At 41.1% G+C, this 20,933-nt stretch overlaps 1 protein-coding gene across 2 annotated transcripts in view; it reads right to left on the reverse strand.

The window, feature by feature from the left end:
• Positions 1-20,933, reverse strand: part of JAK1 (Janus kinase 1) — an 82,380-nt gene that overhangs the window by 7,030 nt on the left and 54,417 nt on the right. For both annotated transcript variants that reach the window (XM_067535565.1, XM_067535564.1), the window contains exons 7-19: positions 20,457-20,799; positions 17,790-17,978; positions 16,707-16,864; positions 15,211-15,334; positions 11,429-11,618; positions 9,079-9,185; positions 5,989-6,135; positions 5,145-5,232; positions 4,420-4,547; positions 3,726-3,861; positions 3,038-3,189; positions 1,062-1,212; positions 19-113 (exon numbers count right to left, since the gene is read on the reverse strand). In XM_067535565.1, coding sequence (XP_067391666.1) covers positions 19-113; positions 1,062-1,212; positions 3,038-3,189; positions 3,726-3,861; positions 4,420-4,547; positions 5,145-5,232; positions 5,989-6,135; positions 9,079-9,185; positions 11,429-11,618; positions 15,211-15,334; positions 16,707-16,864; positions 17,790-17,978; positions 20,457-20,799 — 2,008 coding nt within the window. The remainder of the gene's footprint in view (positions 1-18; positions 114-1,061; positions 1,213-3,037; positions 3,190-3,725; positions 3,862-4,419; positions 4,548-5,144; positions 5,233-5,988; positions 6,136-9,078; positions 9,186-11,428; positions 11,619-15,210; positions 15,335-16,706; positions 16,865-17,789; positions 17,979-20,456; positions 20,800-20,933) is intronic.

The following is a 20,933-nucleotide window of genomic DNA, read 5'->3' on the forward strand; positions in this document are numbered from 1 at the left end:
ACACGCCGCTCCACCTACCTCTCCCAAATCTCGGATTCTTTTCAAAAATCGTTTTTCAAAGAGAGTGGGATCAACCTCTGCGAAAGGCTTCTTCTCAGAGATAATATTCGGGTCTGACATGGAAAACAGCATAAACACCGTCCAAGTTAGAGAGAATCCCACAGTTATTCCTTAGATTTTAGGAGCATCTTTACTCCTATCCAATCCCCCAGCGGAAAGCTCTTGATTCATGTCTATCCCTGCTCCCAATGAACACTTCTTCCCTTGAGCCCCTCCTCCTCCTTGCTGAATGCTAGAAGATTCCTCCCTCCCCTCACTGATAGCATCCTATTGTTTGCCCACCTCCTGCTCTACTGCCTCCTTGTGGGCTCTTCTCCAAGATTCAGATTCTGGGTTTCCCTATCTGCAGAAAGGGATAAGTATTTTGGGTAGTCCTACATCACCCTTCCAGAGATGATATAAGAATTAACTGTTTAGTGTCTGACAGAGTACTCTAAACATGGAAAGTGCTAATTAACAGAATAATGATGAAGTATGAGGATTATTCTGTATTGGGAGCAGGGAAGTCCAAAGTAATGGCAAAGCTACATGTACAATTTTCCTCTGAAAACATGATGCCCTTCAGCAACTTCCCTGAAAACAGGATCAGATCCACATTTCTCCGCAACTGGAGCTGTATCTACATTTGTGCCAATTAAGTCAATAAACTCCCAAATGATTCCAGTCAGACGGCCCAGATACTGTCTTGAAACTAGAATATAACAGCTTGACATACACTATATCAAAACTGGCTGCAATTATTTTAGTTCAGCTTGACTTAAACCACATGCAACACAGAAATTACATAGTCTTTCCACATACCCACAGATGTGTATTACTTCCATTGTTTCAACAGTATAAAACTCACCCCGTCAATAGTATTACATGTGGAATTTCTGCTGCCAGTATGTGTTGTCACGGTAAATCGTTGCTACTACATATAGTTACATTAAAGTATCCAATTTAGCCAAATAAATCAACCCTCCCTTAATATCAAACTAACAAGCAAAATCATTGCTTACTTTGTTCTTCCACTTTATTGATGTCTCTCATAATTGCTCTGAAAAACGGTCTCTGATTGGGGTCATAGTTCATGCACTGCTTCATCAGGTCAGCTAGTTCTTTGCAGGATGGTGTTTGCAACATAAAGTGCCCGTCGTAGAACCTCTCCTTCTGTAAGACAAGACAGAAACCCCTGCATGTATTGTAGACCTTAAATTACAGAGCCATAACTTAATTCAACAGCTATTGTAAAACACTTTCCATGATAAATCTGACTTTGCTTTTTCTCCCACCCCCGTTTCCACAAAATATTTCTTTTCCACCAGAAACTCTGTAGAGGTGTCCCCTCCCAGAGGAAACTAGCTTCTGCAGAGACTGGGATAGCTTGGAGCAACCATTTCTGAAAAGGGTTTGCTGTAATTCTCCTCTTGGAAAAGTCATCTTTTTGCCACTGTATCCCTGACAAAGAATGTCATCTAGGAACTTCAGATTTGCTGCCCCCAGGATGTATTGGTTAGAATGAAAATTTTGGTGGGGGGAAAAGAAGGCTGGAGTAATTGAAAACATTTGCTAAGGAAAAAATGGCCTCCTGGTAGCTATTCAAAAACTCTGCAAAGGTTATCAGTGTCGGGAGGAGTCCTGTGTAAGTGTGGAGGGCACCGCCTTCCTAGTCTGGCCCGACACTGCAGGTAGAACATGCTGTTGCCAGGGCAGTTCAGCAGCTCAGCTGTCTCCTACTGCGCGACCTCTTCCTCTCGGGCAGTTTCTGTGGGACCCAGACACTTTCCTTGAACAGTTTGGCAGTTATTGTGCAGGCTAGGAACTGAAAAGCCTTTTATTTGGAAGAGCAGAACTTCAAGGGAAAAGAATCCCAAATGGAATCTTAGCTGGGGGGATCCTAGCAGTGCTGATGAAGAATAAGGCTTTGGTTTGATTAAAGATATAAGTGGGACAGAGAAGGGTGGGAGCCCCAAGTTTGTGGGCAGGAGGGGGAGAGGGCAGGGGGAGTGACAGGTCCTAACATCGGGCTGGGAAGAATGGGAAAGAAGGGAGGGCTGGTCAGCCAGCACAGGGGGAGGGAGAAAGAAAGGAGAAATCCCAGCATGACAGGATTTGACAAAAGAAGAGAGCCCCGCATGGTAATGTTTTGGGAAGGAATCCTGTCTACCTCTGTGAATGTTTCAGACTACAGGAAGCAGTGTTATTGGAGGAGCTCTGACTGAAGGGATGAATGGCTGGCACTAATGAGGGGGCTGTCTGTTAATTAACACAGGAGAGTTAGTGATTCTAAGAGCTAAGAAGTGCAGTCATTTATTCAGAAAATAAGCTGAGTTAGTTCAATTAAATTCAGACACAGAGGTGACAGTTTATTGATCATAAGGTTTTTTGGAGTCTTGAGAGTGGCCTAAGGTAACAGTTGTTAGCAAATAAATGAAACCTGTGAAAAACAAAATGGAGTGAGGGCTTTCCATCTGGCACTACCAGTGCAGTGCTTTACTCTGCTGGTGCTGGCTAGATGCCCTTCTCTCCTGCTGATGCAGTATGCTGGCTGGGTTTTGCCTTCCTACCCAGAGATAACTAAATGGCATTGAATCTTTATGTCTTAACTGTCAAGTGCTTTGGGATAAATGTGTGATTTAAATGTCCTATATACAAACCCTTTAGTGTAGGTGCCTCAGAAGCTCCTGCTTTAGTATTAATCACTTATTACACTGGGTTAAGAAATCTCACCCTCAAAAAGCTGATACTAGGTCAGTAGTCAAGCATTAGTTATTTATCTTTGTTGTCAGGCAAGTCTAATTCCTAGTACAGGCCTGCAGGATTCTAAGCAGCTGCATCCTCCTTAGCAAACCCACCTCTACTAAATTTTCACATAAGATTTAAATAGTTGATTGAACAGAAAATATTAAACTATCAAAGCTAGTATGGAAACAATAATTGCCAAAGAAGAATGCATTTCATGCAGCAAGGTAAGATTTATGAAACAGACTTTTACCTCTGCTAATGTTTTATCTTGCAGAGGTACTTCTCCATTATAGCAGATTTCCCATAGTGTTGTGCCAAAACTCCACTTGTCTGCTGCAACACTTAAATTTTTTGAATCTTCAACACATTCAGGTGCAATCCACGGGATTCGTTCGACGCATTCTTAGATAAAAGACAGAGTTTACATGTTCTGGAGTTACTATGAACTAAGGGCTAGAAAAATTGCCAATCTATTCAGCACTATATTGCACTACAGCAATTTAACAAATAACTAGTTTGAATTAAAAATGACTGCTTCACTCCTACAGTAGAAGCCTAGTTTTGGAGAACTGTTTAATCGGAAATCCCTCTATCTCTCCCTGCAAGTCACAGTATATCCCTGTGATTTTTACAAGTGTTGGATGTGCCCTAAGACCCTCATAAAACTGGGGTTCCTTCTATATAAGCTCATTAAACTCAATGCTATTTTTTTACAATTTGTGTGTGAATGTACAGAATGACAAAGGTAACAGAATACTACACCTAATGTAAGCAACATTCCACTTTAATTTGTGTATCCACAAAACTATAACTTAAAACTGTACAGAATGGAAAAGAGATACCAGGCTGTGAACTGGAAGGAACTATCTGGTAAATTAACATTTTCTCTCTCCCTTCCCAAGCATAGTAACAAGAAAAATCAGGTTTCTATACGGTACCTTGTCTGGATAACACAGTTATTGGAATTCCTGGGTCACTCAGTTTAATGAAAGGACCATATTCATGGTCAATTCCCTCTCTTGCCAAGAGTATATTTTTCGTGCACACATTTCCGTGTACTAACTCTTTATCCTCCTATATTCAAAAGAGGATTACAATAAATACAGTGATTCAGCCATGCTATGCAATTACATTTGCTTACAAAGCTCAAGAGAGAGATGTAAAGTGTTCATAGCTGCAGGTTGAGCTCCAAAAAATAGCTTGGGATAAATTCTCCTGGAGTGTGAGAGAGAGGGGTATACTTCACACTAATATGGCACTTCCACTCACAGACCTCAATGCATTTTGTAAAAATGGGCAAGAATCATCATCCTTATTTTGAGATGTTAAGTAACTTGCCCAAGATCACACAGTGGATCAGTGGCAGAGATGGGTACTGTATTTATGTATTTGATTTAACATTAAACAGGCACCCATCAAGGAGCCTTGGACATTATTTAAAACAACATAATAAAAACAACAAGGAGGTCTGACTTCCATCCCCACCCCAGACCACAGATGCTCTTGTGTATTCTATTTAACATTAGCCAGAAAAGGGAATTTGATTGGCAGCTGTTGTACACTAACTTTGTGATTTAGAACAAAAGAAACTAAAGGCAGTACTTTCCCCCTGCTAACATGCTGCCTACTTACCAAATAGCTTAATGCACTTGCCAACTGTTTGGCTACTTTGAATTTCCAAGGAGGTGTAAGAACATCACTTTTCCGGTGCATAAAGAGATCCAGTGGCCCAAATTCAACAAACTCTTCAACCATGATATCTACAAAAATAGAGACATGCCTTCAATAAGTAGCAACGGTATTATGTCTGAAATAGTCCAAAGAGCATAACCAGGTCTTTCATGGAGAGACACATTTTGAAGCATCTGCACCACAGCAGCATTTCTATATTATTACTTTAAATCTTAAGTGAATTCACTGCTTGTGAAGAGTCCAGGTCAACAATTCTGAGGAACAAAGTGTTCCACTGGCCACATTATTGGTATAGCATGTGCTTTGGCCCCCAATAGTCCCCTCAACCCTGACCTGGGAGATAACCTCTACTGAAAGGCAAAACTGTGATGAGTGGGAAGTCTTTGCCTGGCCTGGTCTCCTGAACCATGATCCTTATAAACACATGTCTGAAGATAGGTGGCATTGGGAGGAAAAACTCTGATCTGATACAAAGCTGAGGAAAAGGCCCTTCATTCCAATTCTACCATCACTTTTATTATTATTTATTATTTGTGTTGCATTAGTTCCTCAGGGTTCCAGTAATGGAATTGTGTTAGGCACCGCACAAAAAGGCTGACCCGTCCCCAAACAGCTTATGTCTTCACTTCATAATAGCCACATTCACAGATTTTAAACAAACTCACTTTCTACATCGCGGACACAGACCCCGTGAAGGAAGACGATGTGTTTGTGGGAAATTTGCCTCATCATGCTTGCTGTCTCAAAAAATGCCTGTTAGAAAGTGAAATAGTAAGAGTAAATACCAGCATTTCAATGGCTACCATAAAGCAACGCATGTAAAGAAACACCCTGAGTGTGAAGTAACAGAATTATAAAGTTCACAAAAGACCAATGTGTCTCTAGTAACCTGTAGGATCAACAACGTTAGTGGTACATAATCACCACTGTCGTGAAGGTGCAGCAAAGTGCTGTCGTTAAAACTATAGACTATACCAACTCTAAGGTTTCAATATTAAGCCTCACCACCTTCCTGTAAAGTAGTAGCTCCTCTTTACAAGGAGTAAACTGAGGCACAGAGCGAGATTAAGCACTTGCTCTGGGGCTACATGGTGAGTCAGTGTCAGAGGTGCTGCTATAATCTAGCATCCTGACTCCCATCCTACCTGCAGGACCAGGGCCTAATCTGGTGATTAGAACAAACACTTAATCCCTTTGTGTAGCCCCACTGAACTCAGTGGGACTGCTGATTTGAGAAGTTATTTGCATGCACAAGTATGTGTGGGATCAGGGCCTGGGTTTGTATCTCATTTGAAAAAACTGACTCCTGACTGAATTAGACTGATCTTGTCCAGTGCATGAGTATTGCTGGAGAATGTTAGATACCACCTTGCATGCAAAATGCTAGCGTTAACTTTTCAACTCTCAGTTTTGTATGCACACTAATGTTATTTAAATAGTGAACAACCGAACATGAATAATTTGACATTGGCTGTTTGTATACTATAAACTGAAAAAGGAAGATCTTGCCAAAGAAATGTCTCTGTGACTGGGGTCCAAGACTTTGAGGAGGACTTTCTTCTCTTTTTCATCCTGGTACCCTTCATTCTCATCTTCCTTATAGTTGAGAATTCCAGAGTAAATGTGTGTTCTTGTTCCTCTTCCAAGGTGTTCACCCTAAAACATAATGCATAGCCATCATTTTCAAAGCAAGACATCAAGCAAACAGGCATAGAGCTACAGAAATACTTAAAATCAGTCCTTGCAGCCACTCAAAATTCCCTATTCTACTCGCTTTAGTAATATGAAAATTCCATCACTAACAACTTGTCATCAACAAGAAACCAGTAACACTTTACAGTAAATGTCAGCTCATTATTCCTCCTTTTGGTATTCTCTGAAAGGGGTATTTTTTATCATGCTGGACTAATTTAGTATTAATGGGATGTCAGATATTCCCTCTACATCATGTGATAAAGTCATGCCAGAGGGCCTCAAAAGGGCATACCAGGGCCAGAGTATGAGCCCTAGAAGGCCAAAAACTCTTTTCCTGCAAGCAGGGGAGAGATGATTGCAGGGCAATTAGAGACACCTGGACCCAATGAAGAGCTAGTCCAGATGTACTTAAACCCTGCCTTCCCTAAAGGGAGGGGGAGAAGCACAGGAGGAGGAAGCTCCCAGAAGGCTGGTAGTAGGTGGGGGAGAAATCCCCGGGCTAGGAGACAGTGCTTCTCTGCAGCTACAGGAGGAGAAAACTCCTGGCCCCAGCCAGCAGAAGGAAGCTGGAGCAAGGTACCTCCAAGGGGAGACAGGGTTACTGGGGACTCCCTGGCCCCCTACAAGGGGTTGAAGCGTGAGACCCACTAGGGAAAAGCTGTCTGTTTGCCACAATCAACATTAAATCATGCTTGACTTGCTTGGTATTATCAGAATGAATCTCAAATGGATTAATGAGGACTGGCTCTTATTTACAACAAGATGACATTGATGTGGTGTTTTAAAGTGTTACCAAAAACTGCAGCAAGTAATATTTCAGTGGAACTCATTGTCAGGGATATTAGAAAAAACAGACATCCCCTCAAATTAATAGGATTCTCCTTGGGATGTTTTTGCAGAAGGAAAGTGTGTGTGCTGATTATTAACCCTTTTCATATATATATTTGCAATCTATCATGATCTTTCCTGGTCCCTGAAGCAGCCTGAAATTTTCAGTTTAAAAAAAAAGGCATTTTGAGTAAAATTTTCAAAAGCACCTATGTGACCTAGAACAGTGTTTCCCTCTTAAGTAGCAAGGACCTCCAACTTTGAAAATTTTAATAAGTACCCCAACGCTCAATTTTCCATGGAATATTATATTTACAGACTAACGTGAACTGTATGTTGGAAGAAGGGCTGAGCATATAAGGCCATGAGATGAGATCTAGTGTGGGTACGGTTACCACCTTTACACCAGGGGTGCACAACTCAAGTATGTACCTGGGCTAGAGGTGATGTTGGCCAAAGCTAGGAGGCTTTGAGCGGCATGCCAATGCTGGGGAATATAAAGCGCCGCACCACACTTTTTGCCATAGATTTGAGAGGAGGAAGGGGTGAGAGAGAGAGACAGGGAAGAAGGATGAGAGAGAGAGGAAAAGAGGGTAACTGGTGAAATCTGGGGCTGTCATAGTTCTCAATTTCACTGCTCAGCTAGAGCAGTGAAATTGACAAATTTTCTGGGCACCAGGCTTTGAGCCAGGGAGGGAAGCTGCCACCTGGGCAAGTTGCAGGCGGCTGCCACCTGGCTGCCAGCCCAGGAGGTGGGGGACTGCCACCCAATCTGAGCTGGGCAGAGGAAGCTTCTGCGCTGGCTGGGACCCAGGGATGTGGGCAGGCAGCTGCTGCCCATCTTCAAGCTGAGGCGCTGGAGGCTGTCCCTCTGCTCGGAGTTAGGGCGCAGGTGGCTGTCACTCAGCTGCGAGCTCAGCTCACGAGATGCAGGAGTCTGCCACTGGGCTCCCACCTGGGAGCTGGGACCCAGCGGGAGGTGAGGGGCTGCTGCTCGCCTCCCCCAGGAGCTAGGGGCTGCTGCCTGCCTCCCAGCTGGAAGCTGTGACCGGGCAGGAAGTGGGGGGCTGCAGTCCAGCTTCCCGGAACTGTAGCGGCTGCCGCCCGCCTCTCAGCTAGGAGCTGTGACTGGGAGGGAAGCACCTGCCTTTCCCAGAAGCCAGGGGCTGCCACAGGCCTCTTAGCTGGGAGCTGTGACTGAGAGGGAAGCGCCTGCCTTCCCCAGAAGCCGGGGGCTGCTGCCCATCTCCCCTTCACTCTATTTTTCCCTGGGTACCTCCTGCCATACCCCAGAGGTACATGTACCACAGGTTGATAAACTATGACCTAGAATATGTCTACATGGCAAAAAAGAGCACACTGCAGCAGCGAGTCTCAGAGCCCAGGTCACCAGATTCGGGCTCCTAGTGTTTGTGCTATGTGGCTACAAATAGTAGTACTGATGTTCCTTCTCTGGCTGGAGCCCAGGCAGGAACAACTACACTGTTTATTGACCCAAGCTCTGAGACTTGCTGCTGCAGGGTTTTTTTGCAGTATAGACATACCCATAGTCACCTAAATCCCATGGACTTTCAGACAGACATGTACCTAAATCCCTAAGTCACTTCTGAAAATGGGACTTAAGCACCTAAATCATTTAAATGGTCCCCTTGTTTCCTGCTGGGTAAGTTCTTGGGCGCTATATTTCACTACTGAATCAGGCCTTTAAAAATATAGGAACATGAAGTGGGTTAGGGTTTATGGGTGATAAGATAAAGATTTCTTCCCAAAAAACAGTCTGGTAAATGGGTTTTAATTTCCTGATTGGAAAAAAACACATGTACATAGGGTATTTCTTTCTTGCTATGCAAGTGCATGTGGTCCATCATTACTAAAATGCTTAAGTTCACAGTAGGTGGCTTAATAGCTCTTTTAAAACTAATCATGATTTTTACAAGTCCCTTTTGGGGTAGGGCAGATCTGTCATTGCTGAGATTTCATGTTATTTCCCTAGGCATGAAAGCCTGTTGTTCTCGTTTGATTATACGAGGCAACTGAAAGGATCAGCACAGCAAATTGATATTAGCAGCTACTTACCTGGATAATTTCTTCTTTGAGGATTCGATGGAAACTTAGCTGACCTAGAGGGCAAACTGGATGCCATTCCTGGCCTTTCTTTGTCGCCACTAACAAGTTAGAGATTTCTGGAGGGTAGAGAGGAGAGGGAGAAAACTTTAATCTAGTTTATTTTTTAATCTTAAATAAGCAATTCCTTACTTTCAATAGTGCATCCAAAAATGGAGTTTTATCTTCCATATGCTAACTGCAAGCTAAAATTCCCAGATAGTTTGAAGGGAAAATCTTAAAATGTGATGATTTGGTCAGATCACTTCTCCTGACATCTATCACTTGGAAGAGGATCCACTAAAATACCTGCATTTTAATCACTCTGTTTTAACATTAGCCATTGTTGTTCTGCACAGAACCATAAAAATTGCCAGTGCCTACTGCACCGAACAATATACAGGACCCAAATGTGCCTCGTAGTTACTGGCCTGCATTGAGTTACCGCAACTCCACGAGGCCTCAAGCAGAGCTCTGGAAAGCAATGTGAACAGGGCTTCCTGGTGCTCCCTGGCATGACTGCGGTGCTACCCATCAAGTGGGTATAACATGCACTCCATTCTGAGAGTACCCAGATCTGCTGGCCTGTATGGAGAAAGCCAGGGCTGCCCTCTCCCCTGATCAGAATGGCTTGCACTCCAGGGAGTGCCAGCAGTCCCAGTGCACAGAGTGCAAAAGCTGTAATTTGGCAGGGGGAGGGAAACTGAAGGCTCAATGTACCCTCCCCTCCCTTGTGTATCCATATAGAGAGAAGCTACAGTCTTATCTGTAAGATGTACATATGTATTTGATCTTGCATTCTGCAGCAGCAGTTATTTACCATATAAAAGTATGCAAGTACAAAACACCATGATATGGGCTTCAGATGCATGTGTCCTTTCTTATTCCCATTACAAGGAGTGGAACATGTCTCAAGGCCAGATTATGATCCTGCATTTTTACAATACTTTAGGAGGGTTATACAGACCTGACTGGAAAATGCTTTTCATTTCACACCAAAATTTCTTTACAAACAAGATTAATTTTTAAAACGGCAAAGAGGGAGGGGAGAGGCAGAACAGTGAACCTTAGGGATCTTGCCTTCTTTGTGCAACCAGAGTTTCCATCAAGGTCAAAAGACCAAATTCACACTCATGTAAAAAGATGCAACTCTGATGAAGTCAATGGGAGTCTTGGGTGAGCAGGAGATACAAGTTTACCCTCCTATTATAATTACTACAATTGCAGAAAGTATCTTAAGAATTTAGGCTGTTCAAAATGTAATTGCTTTAATTTCAGTGCTCCAGACAGTTATTATTATCATTTTAATTTATATTCAATATGTTAATATTGTTACATAAGCAGTGCAACGTGCCTTTCATACCTACAGAATATACTTCTCTAAACTTTTAAAAAACTAAAAAGGTAGCTACTTTACCTCAGTTATTCCCCTTGTTCTAACAGGAAACTATTATCTGATCAACAGAACCACACCACGTCCTTCCTCTTTCATAAAGTTCAGCTACGAGTAACTTGTACACTTTTTATAAAGTGATTTTAATAAAACTCTCAAAGCGCTGTTCTACTCCCACAACCCATCTTAAAGCAAAGTCTGCAGTCCTTGCTCAAAGTTCCCACCGACTTCAAAGTGTGCTCTGAGTAATGATTTCAGGATCAGCCCCTTTATTTCTTTTAATTATTATTATTTTATTATTATTAACACTTGATCTCAAGAGTAAGTGATATTTAAACAAAAGGTCATGACATTACATTCCACACTGCATTATTTTATTTTATTTTTTTTTGGTAAAACAAAGGAGCACAATGTATGGCAGCATCTTTGCTTGGTGTATGTGTCTTTTTTGGGGTGGAGGGAAGCCCCTACACGATGATACATTTTACAGTATTAAGTGGTATTTAAACACATGACTCATAATGACTCAGCTGTGAGATTTTTATAAAACCTCAAAGAGCCATTTTAAAATTAGTCATCTACTGCTGATGCTACAGAGCTGGGTTATTTACATGCAGAAGACTAACGTGCTACTTTTAAAACTGTGCACAAATTATGCTAGCAATTAGCAACAGCCCTTGAGCATCCTGTTCTGAGATCACACAATTCTCAAAAAATAATTTGTTCATAGCACCTGCAGTTCTATAAGGTACTTTAAAGTCTTTTTTTAATTAAAAAGCTTTTTTTTCCCTGAAACAAGTAGAAAACTTTTAAATTTATTTGTAAATATGTCAAATTAATTTTAAAAACACACAACAAAACGCAATATCCTTCTGTGGTCACAAATGCCTTCAGCTTATCCAGAACAAAGTCTGAAGAGAGAGATGCTACCTTTTGGTTTTGGCTGGCAGCATCTCTTCAGTGTAAAGCTTATGTTGTCCGTCCTAAGGGTCTGTCCCTTCAAGTGATCCATTAATTCTTTTAAAGATGGGAAAAACTTGTTTGAACCATGTAGGAAGCATCCGTCTTTCGTCACCTCGATCTGGAAGTTCTTGTACTGGACTGACTCATTTAAGCTTTGCTATTTTGTTTAAAAAAAAAAAAAAAAAAAAAAAGTTAATCAGAAAAATGAAACGATATTACATCGGAGCTGACAAGCACATCTAGAGCCAAATTTATCCCTGATGAGTCCAAAGAAGCCAGAGAAATTAAACTAGGGACCAATTTAGCACCATAAATCTACCTATGACAATTTAAGGCACCTGCTTTTAAACTAGCATATACTAAAAATATAATGGGGCCAATTTCCCTAGTCCTTAATGGAATAAAATTCCTGATGAAGTCAATTAGGTCCAAATTCTGCAGCCCTTATGTCTCAAAATATAAATCTTTCCTAAAATAACTTCAAATCTACAAATGATGGTACAATTTACTATAATGCAGGATAGACTGTTCCAAATGCTGAGTGAAAGAGCCCTTTTAGATCTTGCACCTGAGTAAGTTCTCCAGTTGCAGTCCGTACCCTTGGAGTACATTTTCATATGCAGGTACCTACCACCTGTGCCTTTTGAAATTCTACCCCTTTATCTTTTAGCCTGAACTGGTACATACAAGTTCTGTGGGTGTGATTCTTCAAGTCTTTGTACATTTGCAATAAGGTTCTCACTGTCCTATTTTTTCAAGACAAACCTCACACACTGCCTCAATTTCCCCATTTGTACAAGGGAAATGATGATGATCACCCACTTCTGTAAAATGTGTTGATCTACAAATGTTGTATGGAATGTTGTTGTAGCCATGTTGGTCCCAGGATATTAGAGACAAGGTGCATTAGGTAATATCTTTTACTGGACCAACTTCTGTTGGTGAAGAGAACACCTTGAGCTTACACAGAGTTCTTCTTCAGATCTGGGAAATTTACTCAGTTACACAGCTAAATACAAGGTGTAACAGATTGTTTAGCATAAAAAGTTTACACACATTTCAAGGGATCATTCAACCCAGTTAACACATCTCCAGTCACAGGGAGGAAGGAGGAGTTGGGGAAAAAAGCTGGGGGGGGAGAGGGCTAGATTGTTGTAATAAGACATAAATCCAGTGTGTCTATCCAGTCCATGATTTTTAGTGTCTAGCAAAGTTATGAATTAAGCTCCCAGGCTTGTCTTTTGAAGGTATTGCAGAGATTTCATTTCATTCATGAGGACTGAGAGGTCAGATATAGAGTGACTGCTATGTGAAAAGTGTTTACCGACAGAAGGTATGGTGTTTTTGTCTTTTATCATTCTTCTATGTGAGTTTACTTGAAAGCGTAGTTATTGTCTGGTTTGTTGTTGTTGGGGCACACCACATGTTGTGATAAGCACGTGTAGGATCCATGGATTTTGAAAGGTGTGTTGTAGGGACTGTTGCTTGCTGTAGCACTGGTCATACGTCTACAGGTTTTGCATCTGTTGTTCTAGGGCAAGGTCTAGTGCTGCTTTGAGTTGGTGTCCTAGGACCTTGCTTCTGATGATGAGCTTGGAGAGATTGAGGAGTCATTCGAGGGTCAGAAGAGAGAAGTCAGGAAAGATTTTATTTCAGGATGTGGTCCTCATCGAGTATGGGTTGTAATTGTTTGATACCCTATATGGGTTTCAGTGAGGGGTGATAGATGAGGACTAGGAGTGAGTGGTTGAAGAGTTTTATTTCTGTATTGAAGCAAGTTCTCACAAGGTACCCATGATACAATCTATTTCTCTGTGGAGCGTCCATGCTTGGTGAAGGCGATTTTAAGTGTGCTAAAGTGTATATGCCAAACTTTCTACTCAAAGTTTATTCTGTGGTATTTGAATACCTGGCTGAAGATAAGATTTCTTGGTGTATTTGGGTTGGTTACTGGATCTGTGAAAGTAGGTGTGGTGATCCGTGGGTTTCTTGTATAGAGTTGTCTGTAGGGTTCTATTCTTGAAGCTGAACATGGTGTCCAGGAAGGTGATGGTAGTGTCTGAGTGCTGTAGAGATAGTTTAATGGATGGATGATGATTGCTGAAGTTATGGTGGAAATCTATGAGGGTGTTTAGATCACCTCTTCAGAGGATGAAAATATCAACAATGTATCTCAGGTATATCCTTGGTTTCATGGTACATGTGTCCAGAAATTCTTCTTCAAGGTGGCCCATGAAGTGGTTGGCATATTGGGGAGCCATCCTTGTGTTCATGGCTGTTTCCGTGGTTTTTACAAAGTGTTTGTTGTGGAACAGAAAACCGTTACGAGAATTTTACATAACCTGATCTTCCTCACAGCTATTATATCCTGCATTCCTACTGTCAAGTGTTACTCACTGATGTCCTTACTTCTCCTACACCTCATTAGTTTTTGCTATTTCTGTTACCCTGAGGGCATGCCCTCTGCTGCGGCCTTCCTTATTCCCATCTGATGATAAACCCTGCAGAAAAGGGCACTGTATGTATATTTGCTTCCCCCATTCAATCCGCCATATGTACCACACTTTGTTATTCTATAGTGTGGAATTCTATTTGCTGCTTTCTTCCCAATTCCCTAGATGGCTCAAATTCTTGATTTTTGGAACGTACCTCCTATTTTAGTTCTTTTAAGTGGTCCATCCATCCACTTACTTACATGATCCTCATCACTGCACCATCTAAGCGCTATCATCTCCTTCATATAATACTGTTCCTTTCTTTAATTAATTTTAGCAACTCTGGCTCAATTCTGCTTTCAGATCCATCCATGCAATTACCACGGAAGTCAGTGGGAGTTGTACGTGCGTAGTGTGGAGCCTAATTTTACCTTTTTCTCTCTCCAGATAATTCATAAATGTTAAAGAAATGAGCCCAGCACTGATCCTTGCAGGACCCACTTTATAAGTGACTGTCTTATGTCCCAACTTTCATCTACAACCAATTTTCTATTCAGTTTCTCATTCTGTCACTTCTAAAATATGTTAACTTCTTGTGTGATGCCTTGTCCAATGCCTCATATATAGATCCAGACAAACAACCCTTATCTAATTTCTCTATCACTTGTCCAGAAAACTATCTATAGAAACATTTTTAATAGAGTGAGGAACTGAGTCATTTTTCCATCTGCAGATCTTTGAGCATATATATAATCCAACAAAAGCATCATTTTGGATTTCTCACTCATACCCTCCTGCTTGGAGTCCCAGTGGGAATTCTGCATAAAATGAACCAGTCTGACAAAGAGATACTCATAGGTTAAATCTCCAGGGGTACCTGTGGTAAGTAGGGTAGTAGGCTATTGTGGTTATGGGGGCCAGCTGTTAGACTGAGACAGTGTCATGTGCACCAAACTAGCGAATTACATTTACATGGATCATAGGGAGTTTATGGCCTTTACCCGACTCCAGCATCATGGTAACTTCATTTAGTGATGTGTCCCATGGATGGGGCATTTACTTCCCCTGCAGAGAGGCTACCTTCTGCCCCGCCCCAAAGCTTCTGCTCCACCTCCCACCCCGCTCTCCCCCGTCAGCGCCCGGAGCAGCCCCTGAACCTACCATGGCCCGGCCCCCCCCAGCCTCCATTACCTCCTGCCCAGGAGGGATGGGAAGAGGAGGGGCACCACAGCCTAGGTGTCTGGCAATGAGTCAGCAGTGGCTTAGCCTCTCCTGGCCTATTATACCCGCAACCCATGATGTGTCCCAACATACCTGTGAGATTTCAGAACATGTCACTGTCATGAGGATGTGATTAAAGTCTGTACAGCTCCACCTCAGCACATACATCCCCTCCTCATTCCCTTCTTGTCTCAATTTGTTGATTGCATACCCTGTGCTGAAACAGTTAATACAAGAATGAGGATAAGGGGACAAATGAGCAGTTACATTCCAAAGCTATTTTAATAAAATGTCCTCTTGAAAGCAATACTATCTTTGGAACAAGAACAAGCAACTGTAATATACAAAGAGTTACACTAATAAAACATACTTTACACTGTGTGCATGTATACACACCTTAATTTAACAAGTTTCCAGAACTGTATGCATGTAATGCCTTTGTTTTCTGTTTGTTGCACATTCAAATTTCAAAGAACTATGCCTATCTGCAGAGACAGTTGCCATAATGTTGTCATAAACAGCTGTAGCCTGTTACAATTGATGCACACATACTACAGTCTCTTATGGACACTTTCTTTTTACTTTTAATCTAAAATAAAAATGTTTTATGCTTTACGACTGGTAACATGAGAGGAAAAAGCAAACAAAGGAAGAAATGTGGTCATTCCTTCAACTACAATAAAAATTAGAAAAATACCATTCTGCACTTGCATACAAGGATGTTCTGGCTGCGGTGGACACATTTCACCATTTGCTAAACTAGTGCAATTTAATTAGCGATAGTTCACCTCTAGTGCAGACACTGCCAAAGTGCTTTACAGACATTAATGAATTAAGCCTTAACCTGCTCCTGTGAGAGGTAAACGTTTTCATTTTACAGATAAGTAAAATGAGGTACACAGAATCAGTACCCAGTGAGTCAGTGGCAAAGCTAGAGGAAGAACACAGGAAGAAGTGGTTAGTTTGGACAGGATGTCAGGATTCCTGGGTTTATAATTTAAAATAATTTATTTTAGATTAAGAAAAACAGCTCAAAAGAATGGAAGTACTGTCTACATAAGAGCACACTGTGGGCATGTCACTTGTTATGGCCTGTAGAACTATGAAACCAAAATGGCTGCCATCTCTGCAGACCAGAGGAGTTCTTAGAAATGTAGAAGAGGACTATGCAGAAGATAAAGGCACGGGGAATGGGATTTTTGCAAGTGCTCAGCTGTGGCCCTACTCTGCTCCACTTGAAGTTGCTAGGAGTATTGCCATTTTATTATTCACTTCAATAACAGAAGAAATAGGCCAGAAGTGAATGCTTCTAAAAATCCAACCCTATAGTTTCGAACGACATACACCAGATGTGGTTCTCTTTCTTAGAACCATTTTAGCAAAGTGTGTGTCTAAAAATGAACACACAAAATATCTGGAAAATAAGTTTGGAATTGTCAAAATAAATGCTATTCCCAGCAGTCTTGTTCATTATCAATTAAATCACCCTACAATCCTCTTGAATTTCTCAGATTTCCTCAATTAATTCATAGGCAAGGCACTAGAGGGCCAAATGTGTACAAAAATCAAGACAAAAGCATTTAACTAACCAAATGGGCCCATGGCAGCCATTTTTTATGTTGTGCACTATCAAGGGTGGAGCTACATCAGTGCAGAGATAGAGGTGGGCATCTGCAGTAAGTCTGAAGTATCCATCTACTAAAGATGCAAACGACAAGGCCTCCTCATGTGAAGAAAGTTTTAATTCCTAGAACAAAGAAGATATTTTAGTCAAGAATTATTGCAGTTCAGTTAAAAAAAATTTAATAAAGGAAGGAGAGGGTTAGAATGTGGGAATTCATGTATGCCACTGTTTTCCCCCCAGGATTTTTCAAAGGGGTGGGCAAAAATGTTATCCAAGCACCTATGGCACAAGGAAATATTTAGGAGGGCAGCAACGATCATCATCATATCCCCATCTATCTTTTCTGACTAGTTAGCATGGGTGAGCAGATACACCCAAACCCTCCAGCGAGATTCACTAGTGCAGCGTCTGGCACCCATGTGGGTCCCTCTGATTCAACAGGACTTCTCACGAGCCTGGGAGAGGGCCACCCTGGATTTGGAGCCACACACATTTTGATAATTCCTTTCTAAATTCTGACATCCAAAACAATCCTCAACGGGAGGAAAAGTCAGTAGTCAGGATACTCGCACTGTGGAGTGCCATTATTCCTATGCTTACTGGTGCTCTTCTCCTGCCTCTCCCCCACCTGATCTCTCTTGTGGTCTCCTCTCCCTCCAGGATCATTGCTATGTTTCTCTTCTTCCTTCACACTGCTTTTATCTCTCCAAGGTGTATCCAGGAAGGTCACCGACAACTGATTGTGAAGTGTGGTGTGGATGTTCACCACATGGGGTGGGGGGTCAGACTTGGATGGGGATAACAACAAGTGTGGCGTGAACAGTGACACAGTTGTGCACAGCTGCATAGCTTTGTGGAAGAACGATGTTGTTTATCAGTTTGTTCTCAAAACAGACCATTTAAAAAAACAAAACAAAACAACTGTTGATGTTAAAATGCTTGGTACCCATTAGATAAATAACAGGAGTGATGGTGTTAATGCACAGCAATACTGACTCATTAGCACCTCCTTCTGCTGGAAAAGAGCTTACCCCAGCTGAGCCCTTACCATCCTTTCGTGGTTCTGCTTGTTAATGTTGACTGTGGACTCCTTTATGACAAGGAGTGTGATTTCAGGAAAATATGAAAAACTGTTCCATTCCTCTCGGATTTTGTTTTTTTCTTCATCCTTCTTGGTTTTGCTGTCTGATTTTTTCCTCTTTAGTTTACTATATTTCTCTCTCTCAGTCTGTACAACCTGCAAACATTTTTGGAATGAAAGGACCAGATAAATATTTTTTAAGTGTTGAAGATGCATTTTCATGCCAAATTAATCTTGGGCAGATTTTAAAACGTCATTGCCCTCAAAATTAACAGATCACTCGTCTTTAATGTGTATTTTATAAAGACATTCATTCTCAAAAGGCTACTTAATGAAACACAGGATTGAGAGAAAATAATTCATACGTTCTGTGACTGAGGAACTTCTTGCTGCTCACTGGCAGAGGGCATAAGTAACCCATAAGGATACAGGAATCCCAAGTCTGATATTTACATCTGACATCTCCAAAAGAGTGTCACATGCGGTCTCTAATAAAATCTTGTGACACTCTGGGCATCAACCTCACTCTGAAACGTATGTATAGATGCTTTGCAAGGAATTTTGTATTTATGCTGGAAATTATGTTCTTAAGATCTGTATCAAGGGACTGGTCACTAGCAAAGGTGAAAAACAGATTTTCTGTCAGACAAGAAATGTTCATCTAGCTGGCTGTTTACATGTAAAGTAAGTATTGTATAGTTCACGATGATCTCCTCTCACGCACCTGAAGTGAATGTTAATGAAATGTGAATTGTAAGGCTTTGTGAAAACTTCAGAAAGAAAAGTAACAGGAGGAAGTAAGCAGCTTGGTTGAAAATGCTGGAGAGAACTTTGGATGGGAGATGCTTCTTTAGACAGGAGGTTAATCTGTTAGTTTAGCCTCTAGAAAATGTTATGATTTTGTTTTGTGTGTAATCATTTGTTCCCATCTCTTACACTGGTTTTTATTTGAATCTCTATTCTTTCTTACAAAACAAAAGGAAATGTATTTAATTGCACTCCATGCTATCTGTAAGACAGGCGCAGTGGCCTAAGATAAAACTGAGGTACACTGTTCCTTTGAGAACAGGGGATCTGGGATTTCTGTGGGTATTCAGTGACTAGGGGCCGGATATCACACCCTTTAAAGGGACTCAAGGGCAGGGATACATCTGTTGTGAACCTGCAAGGCAAAGACAGGGCTGTGTGGCCCAGAGGAGAGTGCTTAAGTGGCTCACAGGAGTTAATACCCAGTTGGTACAGGCAAAACTCCCCTGCTCTGGAGACAGGTGGTAACAAGGTGATTCACAGTTCTGGGTGCTCCAAGAAGCATCTCACATTCTAAGCCTAGTTTTGTCAACAATTCATTGTGCAGCCTTTGGCATGTCAGTTAAACTTTCTTTCTGTTTCTCCATCAGTATGAGAGGGATAAAGCTATCTATGTAGTACTTAAGGTAACATAAAGGCTAGTTAGTGTCTGCAAAGTAAGTAACAAGTATTACAAAAACTCAGTTCAAAACTTAAAAGCCACATTCTCCCCTCTCCCCTGCATGAATTCCCCATTGATATCTACTGGACTTCTGTGTGCGGATTGCATATAGCTTACACACAGATGACACTATAGTAATGACCTCTCAGCAGGTTGTTTTAATCTACCATATTTATTATGCAACAGGGAGGCGCTCTAACTAGTATTAGATAAAGGTTTTTCCTGGGTAACTTGCCCAGATGAAGGAGCATATTTCCTGTCCTCTGCACTCCTGCACATGCATCTTCCCACTTAGTTATATTCTATAATCTTATTCAATTATTATCATTGAGGTTGTAGTTCCCAGAATACGCTAGGCACTTTCAAAACCCAGAGGACAGGGTTCAAAATGCAGACCTACAAGGCAGTCTGCCATAGTCCTTTGTCCTCCACTGGCCCCTCTTTGGCATAACTGTGAATCTGTGTGGGGACATAGTATACATGTGGTTACGAAAGGAGGCCTTATTTATGAACACTGATATTGAGAGCAACATTTTAATTACAGCTGACTTCATAAATACAATTTACTGTTTGATTCATTTCCACACAAAAAAACAACTTTCAGTGTTTGAATGGGTACAGAATATCTGCACAAATCCCACTTTTGAAATCCTACAGAGCAATATCTGGTTTGACTGATTTGGTGTAGGTATTAATTTTCATTGCAACTTCTAACACTCACAAAAGCAAAGAACTAGGGCTGACCAGAGGCAGGCTTTATGCCAGTTTCCTAATGCAGTTCTGTTCCCAGGCTTTGCTTCCGACCTACCACGCCCTTACCTTGCCAAATTAGTAATAATCGCATCTTGTCCAAAAACTACTCATTGATTACATCACATGGAAGTTTTACAACACAGAAAAATGTTTTTGTGACTGCTGCACTTATTTCACTTTTGAGCTAAACAAGATTACAACAGAGTTTTTCTAGAGGTAAAAGCTAATACATTTCCCACTGGATTACCAAGTTCTGTGAAACATTTTAAAAGGAATGACTGCTAAATAAACCAAAGTCTGAAGTTGAAACTTCTCAGTTAACTAATTTTCTAAATAAGATTCAAGTTTGTAGCTTGTTTTTTTTTATGCTCCAAATTAATCCACAGTCTTTTTGTCTGTAAATGGACACTCACGTTTGGTTTGCGCCTCCACTGTATTCCATTGTTTCCTGTCACCATCACTTCATACTGTGGGGTGATCCCATTGTCTCCAAAATTAAAACCATGTTTTTCATTCTCCGTTAAAATCAGCAATGATGTAGTCTCAAAAATTTCTGCTCCATAATGCTTAGTTAAAGTCTCCATTGTTGATAAGTATTTAACCTTCAGATCATGTGGAGACACACTGCTGTCACAAATGGTTTTATTGTTAAACTCCTTAAGGAAATCCTTAAAAACATTGTTTATCCGAATTCTGGTTAAGATATTCCTCTGTCTGATGGTCTTGTTCAAAGTTTCAGGAATATAATGTTTGTAACTGGAAAAAAAAATGGAATATAAATATTGCTACTTCAATTGTCTGTTATAAAACTGCAGTTGGCTTACTGTAAAAGCAACCTACTGAAAACATATGCAGAGTTTCATAGTACATTTAATACTAATACCACAGAA

Source organism: Emydura macquarii, unplaced genomic scaffold (assembly GCF_026122565.2).
Source record: "Emydura macquarii macquarii isolate MOO-44397 ecotype Brisbane River unplaced genomic scaffold, CSIRO-AGI_Emac_v2 contig_3506, whole genome shotgun sequence".
Classification (NCBI taxonomy): Eukaryota; Metazoa; Chordata; order Testudines; family Chelidae; genus Emydura; species Emydura macquarii.